The sequence below is a fragment of the Saccopteryx bilineata genome, chromosome 3 (genome assembly GCF_036850765.1).
Source record: "Saccopteryx bilineata isolate mSacBil1 chromosome 3, mSacBil1_pri_phased_curated, whole genome shotgun sequence".
Taxonomy (NCBI): Eukaryota; Metazoa; Chordata; class Mammalia; order Chiroptera; family Emballonuridae; genus Saccopteryx; species Saccopteryx bilineata.
The window spans coordinates 146,124,049-146,137,074 of record NC_089492.1 but is presented as its reverse complement, the minus strand read 5'-3'; the positions used below and the strand labels follow the sequence as shown (position 1 = coordinate 146,137,074).

The 13,026-nt window shown below is 40.6% G+C and overlaps 1 protein-coding gene across 3 annotated transcripts in view; it reads right to left on the bottom strand.

The window, feature by feature from the left end:
* KDM3A (lysine demethylase 3A) overlaps positions 1-12,518 on the bottom strand; it is a 64,842-nt gene extending 52,324 nt beyond the window's left edge. For 2 of the 3 annotated variants that reach the window (XM_066267644.1, XM_066267642.1), the window contains exons 1-4: positions 12,394-12,518; positions 11,687-11,902; positions 4,977-5,132; positions 2,814-2,924 (exon numbers count right to left, since the gene is read on the bottom strand). In XM_066267644.1, the coding sequence (XP_066123741.1) occupies positions 2,814-2,924; positions 4,977-5,132; positions 11,687-11,872 (453 nt within the window). In that variant the 5' untranslated portion in view covers positions 11,873-11,902; positions 12,394-12,518. The other variant, XM_066267643.1, reaches the window with a different exon arrangement.
* Between the last annotated feature and the right edge of the window lie 508 nt (positions 12,519-13,026).

Here is a 13,026-nt window from a genome sequence, read left to right as displayed (position 1 = left end):
GTTATGATAAATGTATACATAAACTGTCTATGGGAATAACCTGCCAAACCCAAACTATGTACCACAGAAGCCGGTCCAGTACTAGGCATTCATGCTTTTCTGCCACAGTGGCCAAAAATAATTTATCCATCTCTCCCATTAGAAAGAATAACTAATATTTTAGAGGTCATTCTAAGAAAATGCAAGTAACATTAGACAACCTACAGTCTTCAAAGAGCTCAACATTAATTATCAGAATGGGCCATGTGTGGGGTTTTTCCCCTCATCCTACTGCAATTTCAAAAATTCTAAATGTGACCCTCCTATTACAACATAAAACAGCACAATGGGGAGAGCCAGAAAGGGCTCTTAACTAAGGTAAAATAATTCTACTCTGCCTAGGAGAATTTTAGGGTTCATCAAAAGTGCCAGTGAGGCCCTGGCCGGTTGGCTCAGTGGTAGAGCGTCAGCCTGGCGTGCACAAGTCCTGGGTTCGATTCCTGGGCAGGGCACACAGGAGAAGCGCCCATTTGCTTCTCCACCCCTCCCCCTCTCCTTTCTCTCTGTCTCTCTCTTCCCCTCCCGCAGCCAAGGCTCCATTGGAGCAAGGATGGCCCGGGCGCTGGGGATGGCTCCTTGGCCTCTGCCCCAGGCGCTAGAGTGGCTCTGGTGGCAACAGAGCGAAGCTCCGGAGGGGCAGAGCATCACCCCCTGGTGGGCAGAGCATCGCCACTGGTGGGCGTGCCGGGTGGATCCCGGTGGGCACATGCGGGAGTCTGTCTCTCCCTGTTTCCAGCTTCAGAAAAATACAAAAAAAAAAAAAAAAGTGCCAGTGAGTTGACCTGGATACTTTGTCTTTTTCCTTAACTACAGATAACTGAGTCAAATTAAGTCCAAAAGGCAGACCTTAAGTTTTCATTCTAACTGTTGCCTATGGCAAATGATTTTCAGGTTCTTTGTTCATTTTTTAGGGCAAGCATCCTCCCGGTAATCACATCCCCCACAGAGTTTCATACAGTAAAAGCCTGATGTGATCATTCATACCAACAAGGGAATGCCCAGAGGCACTAAACTTTAACCACTATTATCATCAAAGTCAAGAGCGTACATAATAGTCTCCTTAAATTAATAGTATATTAATAATATTCACACTGATAGGCCACAGTGCATCTCCCTGAGAATAAAGTTACTGATCAAGAGTTTTCTTTATCAATTTCAATAAACCAAATTATGAGTCCTACTTTAATGGAAAAGCTTGAACACATGGAAGATGTAAAACAGAACTGTCTAGCAGAAAATGATGCTAAGAAGTAAAAACTACTCTTATCACTCAGTAAAGCAAGATAGCCTCAGCCCCTGCTATATATTCCTTGGTCCTTAAGAGCCTTAAGAGCAGGTTATTCCTTCTTTAAAGGCAGGAAAAATATTAAGATGTCTTATCTGACAAATAAAGGCAACTTGCATCTGAAATTAAGTAAAAGCATCTTTCTCTGTTCCAATTACTTAAATACTATAAAATAAGTATGAACTTTGTTTTCACTCACTTCCAGGACATGAAAATAAAAGTGAGACTTGAGTAGAGAAAAATAGCCAGTGCTCTGGGTTTTCCAATAAGGGTCAACACTAGAAACATTTGCCCTCAAGCAAATAAACAGGTTTAATTGTTCTATAGGTCAGAGAATAGATGCAGGTAAAGGAGATTACTAAAGCTTTATAAATGACAACTAAAAGATGAATGTTACTATAAGATTAACATTATTCCCAAGGTAGTGGTTTGTGGAGATAAATTAATCTGTGTGTTCTTCCCCTTCCATCTCAACATTCTCATAATAAAGAAAATAATCACATATGAACAATACCCACGAACCTAAATGTTGTGTAGAAAATGGTGGGAGTTTTATAAGATAACTGGAAAGAATATACACACACTCACACGTGGTTCTCATTATTCATGGTAGTTACATTCTATTAAGTCACCACAAACAATGAATTAGTGAATATTAAACCACTGCTCCTAAGGGAAAGATTGAGTTAGGTTCCTTCAAGCCTCCCCTGACAACATTTTCATGAACCAATCAATATGTAACTTTGTTTTCTGTGTGATTTTGTTGAAATACACATCATTAAGTAAGTATATATTACTACATTATTAACCTTGAAACCACGACCAACAGATTAACATGTGTTTTCTCCCCAAGACAAATCACAGCCTTCTTGTACTTAGGAACACTAGATAACACTTTAGCACTACTTTTGAGGGCCATTTTAAACAATGAAATTATCAACAAAAAAGCCCTAAAATTCAGCCCTAAGCAGGTCTCAAAAATTAATTTTACACTATGAGAGATGAAACAAGAAGGCAGAATGTCCTCTTATTTGACTGCAGCTGGGAACATGTGTCGGACAGCTCAAATTATATGACACTTGTACATGTCTGTGAAAGCACCAAAATATTGATTTGGGGGTTACCAATTTAGCAAGTAGGCAAATCTGCAAATATAAAATCCACAACTAATGAGGACTGACGTATATGTGTGTATATATATCTATAGATATATATATGTATACGTAGAGATGAATAGTCAATCACCTTTTAAAAGTTATTTTCGTACCACCCAGGTGTTGCCATACAAACATATCAATAATTATAGTACCTTTGTTCTTCCGACTTCATAGGAGGACACCAACCAAAAGACTAACACTAAGGAATAATGTCTAACAACTAACTGTTGACAGGATGGCTTCTTTTCTGTTAGATACCTGAATTATTTTAGTTTTCATATCAAGGAGGATTTTCCCTATTTTCAGGATTTAATATTGTTTCTGTGTTATACCTGTATAGGCTTCAGAAGGTCTTTAGAAATAAATATTCTTTGCTGATCTCCTAGAAAACGAATGGAAGTTATGGATCCCAAACCAGCTTTGTCCAACAGAGATTTGTATACCTGAAACAAAACAAAAGAAAGGATTTTGGCATCATAACTGCTGTCAGCATAATTCTGAAAATAGGAACTGGTAATATTCCACACACACAGGAAGAGATAAAGCTACTAAGTTTTCTATTCACAGCAAGTATATCATTAACAACTATTTATGCAACCACAGTAAGATCACATAATTTTTATACAATTAATAATTTAAACCAGATACACATTTGGGAGTCATTACCATGTATGTCTGAGCCCAGAGTTGCATGGCTTCCCCAAAATTCATGCAAAAATTTATGTGTATGTGTATTTTCCTAGAGAAGCTGGACCATATTTTTAGTGAATTCTTAATAGATGGGAGAAAAAATATAAAGAGCAAAAGACAACTTTAACCAAAATCTTACATCTCTCGAAAACCTGTAGAAACTCTTCTCACCCACCCATGGGTAAAATCTTAAGTTAGCTAGCACAGCATACAAGGCCTTTCACAATCTAGTCAGCCTTTCAACCACCCTCCCAGCTTTCCCAACTATTTAAATCTGGCCCTTTTGCCTTCAGGCTCCAGCTCATGTCTCTTAAACTCTGAACAATGTAGAAATGGCACAATTATATCCCACTGTCAGTATCTCAAGAGTCACACAATGTTATGAGCCAGAGGGAAACTTAGAGAACAGGAGACCAAGACCGGAAACACTTCCAGGGCCAGGCAACAGCTATTATTTAGTTCTAGCTAATTGTTGTGATGAAGAATTGCCAAAGGGCTCCAGTTCTGCCATATCGTAGTTTTTTCAAGAGAAATTAGAAATCTAGAGTTTTAGATATATTCTGTACACATTCTTATACAAAAAGCACCATATATTCTTATACACAAAGCACCATACATTTACACAGTGTGAACTACATCGGTCTTATACTATAAGAGACCACTATAAGATGTAGTTCACACTGTTCCCAATGTATAATTGTCTCCCACTATTTTCCCATAATTCTGAATGAGGAAACTGCTTTCCGGCATTGAATCTGCCTCCTATTGATTTCATTGGGAGTGCGGCGGATTTTGTGGAAGAGAGCTCCCAAGAATCTCGAATCTCAGGTTACCACACAATCCTCCACAGCCTCCTTTTGATTTCAATAAGAGGCAAAGAAATGACAGTTTCCGACACATTTCTTCCTCTCCTATTCAAGTCAGTGGGAGGCCGCAGCAGGTTCCGCTCAAATATAGAGCATGTTGCTTAATTTTTTCCACGCTAGAACTTTTCCTAGAGCAGAAAAATTCCAAAGGTGGAATCTGCCACTCCCAATAGACTGCAAGAGGCCTCACACTGAGGAATCTGCTGTGCGGATTCGGATTCTGCAGTGTAAAAGATCTGCCTCCTATAGAAGTCTATTGGGGGTGGCGGATTCCACCTTTGGAATTTTTCTGCTCTAGGAAAAGTTCTAGCGTGGAAAAAATTAAGCAACATGCTCTATATTTGAGTGGAACCTGCTGCGGCCTCCCATTGACTTGAATAGGAGAGGAAGAAATGTGTCGGAACTGCATTTCTACCGTACAGGGGATCTCCTGTGGAATCCATGGGTCTCCCATTGAAGTAAATGAGATGTGGATTCCACCGCAGAAACCGCTGCTTTATAGTGTGAAAGAGCCCTGAAAGATACCATGCTGTGCAGAAACTGCAGTGTACACTAGGTAAGGAGGTCCATTAGTAATAAATATTTCTCAATATATAATTAAATATTGTTTTTGTGATTAATCACTATGTTTAAATTATGTTTGATTTGTAGCAATGAGAATACATCAGGTATTTACATTCCGAATCATAACTGTAGCAAAATTACAGTTATGAAGTAGCCACCAATATTATTTTTTGGTTTGGGGTCACCGCAACATGAGGAACTGTATTGCAGGGTCACGGCATTAGAAAGGTTGAGAACCACTGCCCAAGAAGGTAAGGGTCCAGAATCTCCTAGCAGGGCTGAAGCAGATCCAGGGTGCCCTTCTGACTCATCTACACTGACATGGATAAAATACTCTCTTCTCACTGAGTTCGACAAGCTCGAGTTTTTACTCACTATTGCAGGCCACTGTACAATTCCTTCAGAAATTTCAGGACACTTTCGTTCGGCCAAAACCAAGTTATGCTCTACTAAAAATGCTCTCGTTAGAAGGCCATAGACTTCTATCCATCGTCTCTTCCTCCAAGATTCTCCATCAAACTCCACACACACCTAGACAAACAGAATGGGAAAAAGTAGTTTTAATTAACAAAAATAACCAGAAAAAAATACCCAAGTTAAATTATACCCTTATTATTCTACTGAAATATCTGAATATGCTATTCCCTTTTCCTGCTCCCTTACTTCTCCTCACACAATAAACTAAACAGACATGGATCAAGCTTTTGCTCCCAAACCACTCTGGGAAGCAGAAGTCAAGGACTTTGAGGGTTAGACTTTACCCCCAAAGTCACCTCTCAGAAGCCCACCAAGCACAGAACATCCATGTAGGTGTTTAGATATGTTAGACAGTGGAGTTTAGGGAACTGAAAGACATAGTTTAAAAGAAATACTAACTGCATGGCATTGTAAATTTATGTTGACACTGTGTGTGGTGGGCTTAAGATGACTCCCCATGACCACAATCCATCATTTGCTTTTGAATTCCCTTAGTTCAGGACGAGGCCACATAAATGGCACATCCTCAGAAATCCCTTTTAATGGAATAACCTGGGAAATTTATCTCAGAATCTAGGACTATTTTGCTAAATAGAAAAACAAGTAATTGGATAAATAACCCCAGAGTTTTCCAAAACTAACTCTAGCTTCTTATATGAAAATTAAACTACCTTTGAAATATTTTCCAAGTAATTGTCAAGTTTTCTGCTTTTAAAATGCAAAATACATTTTAACTCTAAAGCTAAAATCCTCACAATTTATATAAATATTTTAAGACATAAAAAAAGAATTCGGTTCAAAGTGGGTCACTGCCCCAGAAGAGAATTCATTTACAAAACCTTAAAGGTCATATAATGTTCCAAAACACCCTAGCTTGCTTAACCCATTATGAACACGCTACCTATTAATTTGTTCTAAACCTTAAAAAAAAACACCTTTTTTGTATTTTAAATATACAATAAACTTCCTCAATATTTGATGTAATTATCACTATTTCTATTTGATTTAAAATCCTCTTAACTAGAAGCTTCTCATTTTTAGTTTCAAAGAATTAGTTAATAAAGCTATCAATACTGCTCATACTTTCACAGACAATATCTCCCTTTTCAACTTTTGATGGAAAAAAAGTTTAGTTAACTTCCATTATCTGTCAGAACCAAATTCAAAAATCCTTTCCCCAAAGAAGTCTTCCCTCACCAAGGAGTCCCTCATTCTCCCCAAAGAGGTCCCCTTGCTAACTGTACTCAAACCCTGTGCTTTTCCTTACCATCACTTAGCCACAGTTTGAATTATTTACTTGTGGTTACCTGATTGACATATTATAAATCCTAATTGGTCAAAGCTAGTGTCTGCTTTTACTCACCACTGTGTTTCACTGGTATCCAGTCCTAAGTCAGTACTCAAATACTTGTTGAATGAATTTCTCTCTGAATTAGGCTTTTACACTACCTTCCCCCCACAATAACAAAATGTACATCACTAAATTCCCAAGCAACTTCCCCCAAGAAGCTGCATATCTTTTTGGTATGGCAGGTTTTTAACCTTACAGTTATTAGAGAATAAGTGCAAATATGTGAACACCTACTATGTAATAAGACTTCACGTACTCTCTCTTTGGTGCTATATGTATTCTATCCATCACTACTGTATAACCAGCCAAATGGTCCTTCACAGAAGTGTTCAAAGACTGAAACTGTCCATCCTCCTTTGCTTCTATTTCCAGAGCTACAGGTCCTCAGTCATCTCTTCTGCCCTACATCACACACATCAACCAACTTCAAACCCAAGCTAGCTTTGGATGACAGTATTCCCATCAGAGTGGTGTAAAAAGAGTGAGTATATACAAATTTCAGAATTAGAGAAATCTGGGTTTGACTTCCAGCTATGCTGAAGTTTTCTTAGAACGAATTCAGATATATGTATGAAATAAAATACATAGAATTACAAAGGAAACCAATTAAACTACACCCCAGGTTAAGAACTCTTGTTTAAATCTAATTTCTCTGACTCATGTTTTGCTAGCTTCAAAATACAAATACTAACACCCACCCTCACTGAATTATTAGGTAAATTTTAAAGACAATGTATATAAACTATCTGGCAAAGAGACTAGGTAGTTTTAAGACCTCTGTGGTAATTCAAATGCTAAGTTGTCAGGGTTTAACTCCTTCAGTTAGGAATGAGGGAGAGAGGATCATCAATATGATTACCTAACACAGGGGTCGGGAACCTTTTTGGCTGAAAGAGCCATGAACGCCACATGTTTTAAAATGTAATTCCATGAGAGCCATACAACACCCCGTGTACATTAAGCATTATCCAATAAAAATTTGGTGTTGTCCCAGAGGACAGCTGTGATTGGCTTCAGCCACCCGCAACCATGAACATGAGCAGTAGGAAATGAATGGATTGTAATGCATGAGAATGTTTTATATTTTTAACATTATTTTTTTATTAAAGATTTGTCTGTGAGCCAGATGCAGCCATCAAAAGAGCCACATCTGGCTTGCGAGCCATAGGTTCCTGACCCCTGACCTAACATCTATTCAGCAAAAAAAGCAAAGAATTAACATCTTAAAGGGTTTCACAAAACTTCAGCAACACCACAATTCTTACCAGATTGCTATCTATAAAACATACAATCAGCCCTAAACCAAAATTTAAACAGGATCTCTTTTTTATACTCCAATTTTTGAGTGATATGAAAATTCAGTTTAGCTTCTTAAAAATAATTTAGTTTATGACTTTGGAGTATTAGGTTGCACTGGTCAAAAATTACATTTAAGTTTGGTTTGAAAAAATATGACAAAATATAATTAAAACCAACAGGTTGTGAGCTTTCTTACATATCCTTTCAAGTTTCCTATTAACATCACCTATGTTTCCTTTTTTTTGTCTGAGGTTTGACATTCTCTAGGATACCACCCCTACCCCCAAAAAGCTCTTCTGCAGAAATTTCTATAAAATGACATACCAATAAGAATTTAAATCCAGGGGGAACTAAAGTAACTTGATCAAGCTCCTGCAAGCTGACAAATGTAACTAGTTCTCATTTCAAAATGTGTTCTTTCTCCCTAATCCCTTGCCCTACTACAGGGGTCCCAAAACTACGGCCCACCCCTGAGGCCATTTATCCGCCCCCCTCCCCCCACACTTCTGGAAGGGTACCTCTTTCATTGGTGGTCAGTGAGAGGAGCATAGTTCCCATTGAAATACTGGTCAGTTTGTTGATTTAAATTTACTTGTTCTTTATTTTAAATATTGTATTTGTTCCCGTTTTGTTTTTTTACTTTAAAATAAGATATGTGCAGTGTGCATAGGAATTTGTTCATAATTTTTTTTATAGTCCGGCCCTCCAACGGTCTGAGAGATAGTGAACTGGCCCCCTGTGTAAAAAGTTTGGGAACCCCTGCTCTACTACAAAAATGTTATTTATGCTGTCTGACTCCAAAGCTCAAAAAGAGGCTATTAATTATGATTCACTACCCATTTTGCTATTTCTGATAAAGAGAATGCCCCTGCTCCATCATTAAATTATTCCTCTAAACTGCTTTTCCATGCATAGACAATAATTATACAATTCCTTCATTTTTTCATTCAAATATTTTGACAAACACTACAGGCCAAACAGTGTTCTAGGTGCTAAGGATATAGAGGCCAATAAAATAAAGTGTTCTAACTTCACTCTACCTGAATATTAAAACCTAGTGTTTAAGGTCTAGAGGCAAACTTAGGCAAGTTAACTTCTTTTTTTTTAAGATTTTTAAAAATTTATTCATTTTAGAGAGGGAAGAAAGAGAGAGAGAGAGAGAGAGAGAGAGAGAGAGAGAGAAAGGGGAAGGAGCAGGAAGCATCAACTTCCATATGTGTCTTGACCAAGCAAGCCCAGGGTTTCAAACCGGAGACCTCAGCATTCCAGGTCAATGCTTTATTTACTGCTCTACCACAGGTCAGGCAAGTTAACTTCTTTAAGAATCAATTTCTAACACTAAAAAATGTGGTTTCTCATCTAAGATACTTTTGAGGATTGAAGAAAGAAAGTAGTATTTGCCACATAATAAGCATTTAATGTTATGTCTTCACCTGAACTTCTCTGTGTCTCGATATATTGTATCTGAGTAAGTGATGTTGTTACAAAGTCTCCCTCAACATAAAACAATGCTAATAAACCTTGGCCTCAATATCATCCTCAACTAACTAAGCCAATCAGACTGTTCTTCTAATATTAAAATGTTGCATGGTGCTTGAATTTTTTTCATTCATATTCATCTCAGTCCCCAGTCCTACCTCACTCCCCAAAACTCAAGATCCCTAAATCCATGTGTAATTAAGGATTGTCTTAGTTACCTAGTCCCTGCCTTCATTTCACCAAGCCCAATTTGGTTCTACCATTTTAAAATTCTATTTTTTATCAATAAAACATGCCTCTAAAATTAAGCCAATTACTTCACCTTCTATTCAACTAAGGAAGGTAGCAATAAGTAATGATTAGAAAGATTTATACCTATGTGAGACTGAGTTGTAAAGTCTGCAAGTAAAGCAAAAATCCAATACAAGTAAAAATTGTTCTTAAATTAAAATCCCCCATCGTCTCCAGGTCAGGCACTTTAGTTCAATGCAAAAGACACATAACGAAACCTAGACTCAAATCCTCCTTCCATCACTTAGTAACTCATTATGCAAGTCTAAACAAGACTCCTTTTCCTAATTCTATTTCCTCATCCTGAAAATGAAGATATTACCACCACCTCGAAGGTTGGGGGTTAGGGAGATGTGGAAATTAAAAAGTATACACATAAAGGACCTCTTGCTTTCCTAACCCAACAGGACCTTAATCACTGTTGGGAAAGAGAACACCTAGTCTCTGCAAAAGAACTAAAGACTGTAAAGTTAAAATCAAATCTTGTTTCCATTCAAATCAGGTAAAAACAAATGAACAAGAGAAAAGTTTATTTGGCAGTTGAAATGAACCACAACAGCTATAACTGAAATTTAGCACATAAAGCCCATTTATTAGCCTAAGGAAATAGGTTGACCATCATCTCTGCTCCACACTACACTGTTTCTGTAACACCAATACCTGGTTTGCTAGGAGGGGTGCAATGGAGGAGAAAAACCAAACTTCACAGTGTATGACAAGAGTCCTTTAAGCCATAAAGGCACAGTCCTTGATTAGGGAGTATGATAATTAAGAGGGTGGGCTCAGAAGGCAAAACTTCCTGGGTTAGAACACAGGATATGCCAATTCGTAGGTATGTGACCTTAGGCAAGATACTTAATCTTCCCCAGCCCCAGGATTTTTGTCTGTAAAATGGAGCAATATTAGTACCTAGTACCCCCACCCCCAAAGAACTGCTGTAAGAATAAAATAAAAACATGGCTGTGAAGTGCTCAGCATGATTTCTGGCACATGGTCACTACTCCTTTTCAACATAAGACAAGGCACACTATGTAAGCTTCAAAAATATAGAACCACACATCCTTTTCCCATATCCTTTGCAGACCAATACAGGTTTGAGCATGCATGGTCACCTCGTAAGTATTTCAAAGGAACTGTTTGAGAAATCAACACATATTCAGCTGCCGATGCTAAAACTTGCTTTCCTTATTTGAGCAGAGTTTTCAAGAACAAACAAAGATGATGACCAAGACACTGAAACACCTATTACCAGGGTTAGAAATCTCTTCTGTTCTGACAAGCTTCCTTCATGTTATCATCACTTCAGAGTCTGTTAGAGACCTTTTCTCAGTTATTTTTGCACAACGGAGTCTTTGTTGGCACAATAGCTTCCTCACTGGTTGTTCCCAGACAATCCTTTCACACCAATACTTTTAAGGAGTACAATCAGAATTCATCTCTTTTAAAAAAGATCTAACTGAAAATGGTTCTGAGTGTCGTTCCAATTAAAAATCCCTGGCCACACTTGCGCTCATTTCTCTCCCACCCCCTAAACACGGAGGTGGAATATTTTAAAGCCATTCCTCCAACATACCATATAAGGGACAGCTAACTCCACCCCATTCTTCCATATATGGTCCTACCCTACACCCTCCCACAGACTAATCATGCACAACCAGGAACCCACTCCTGCCCTGATGCACCATATATGGACAAATACCCACCCTAATATGCATAACAGAACCAAGCTCCTCCCCTACACGCACACTTCATTTCTAACAGGACTAAAAGTTTATAAAGTTGGGTTAAGAAATTAAGAAGAAGAAACAAACAGACACCTGAAAACACTTCCAAACACCAGCCCTAAACTCTTAATAAATCCAAACGTCACCCAGCAGCCCAACTTAACGTTAATAACAACACTCCCCCTCCAGAGAAATAATCATACAGTCCTAATGGGGCACAGCGCCGGCAAGACCGAAGCATGTCTAAACAATCCTAAAGCCCATTTTTAGACACAAGCAGCTCTAGGCCAAATATACCTCGGCTCTACACAACCATTTCAAAAACTTTTAAGGTCTAGTTTTCTGCACCTTTAGATCAGATGCCAACTTTCTGATCGCCCTTCTCACAAAAGGAGAAGAGGGTGCTAGCTGTCTCGGGACCAAGGTAACCACTAAACGTCCGACGACCGAGGCCCGGTTTTTACCTTCAGATCCTTCTTGGTCACGTCGGTGTGGGAGACGGCTCGAATGGTCCCGGACAGCCAGGGCCACTCGGCGACGCGCTCCACGTCCCAGCCGTCGTGGCCGCCGTCGCTGCGGTCGGCGGCGGCCAGGCTGAGGAATCTCTTCCCCACCAGCACTGGCCAACTTTCTCGGAGCGTGAGCACCATAGTTTCCACGCCTGCAGGAAGAGCTCCTCCCTGCAAAAACAGAAAAACAAAATGCAATGGGGGCGGCAGGTGGTAGGGGGCCGGTGGGAGATGGGCGGGGGCGGCGGGGGCAGAGGGAGGGGAGGATGAGACCCCAGACCGCGGCGGGGACCAAGGGAGGACACTTCACCCGATCTCTCCAACCGCACCCTCTCCGCCCCCCGATCCCTCCCCCACAGCAAACACGGGCCCAAGCGCCGCGTGACCCTCGCTCTCCCAAGTTTCGCTTTTCCAAACCCTTTAACCTAAACACAGAGAGAGTAAGGGGAGAATTATCTGCGACTTAAGTGGATTTTAAAGTGTTCGCCCCTCACCCCAGAAAGGAAAAGGCCCCGATGCAGAGTCTGTCCAGGGGGCCGAGTCCCCCACAGTTTCGCACTTGCCCCGCCCCGACACCTCGTTTCCCGGACCCCGATCTCCAGACGCCCCTCGCCCCAGCCTGAGGCGCAGGGGCGTCGGGGACGCGGGCTCGGCTTCTTCACCTTTCTTCCTCTCCCCGCAACCGAGGCCGCGGCGCTTTTACCCCGCCTCCCTGAGTCACCCGCAGCGACCGCTGTCTCCAACCACCCAGCCGACTCAGGTTCTGACTTGGTTCAAGAGCTCTCACAAGACACGCACTGCCTCCCTGGCCCGCCCCCTCGGAGCCGCTTACGCCGCTCATTGGCTCAGACCTGGGAGAAGAGAGAGACTCGTGGAGACATAACCCCTTGCTATTGGTCGGTCTGGCCAGGGCGGGGCGAAAGGAAAAAACAATTCCTTGGCTGCCTCCTCCCTCTGCCCTCCCCCTTCCGACTCCCCAACGACCCCCATTAGGTTAAACTACCACACAACGTAAGCGAAAGATCCCTCCGCCACAGCCATTCTTCTCATTTGTTGACTCACGGAACGCAAAAAAGTCCAGCGAAATCGGTTATCAACTTTAAGGGCCCTGAAGAAAATTGCTGTGGTGCACTGATAAGACTGAACGGCGGACCCCAGGGCTGTAAGCGACCATTGGATTTGCTCCCCAAGTGCACAAGCTCTCGACCAAAGATAAGCTTTCTGCTTGGCGGAAGAATCACAGGAAAGGGGTGCAGAGTCCGAGGGGGAGGAAAGAGATGGGAACGTGCGGTTTC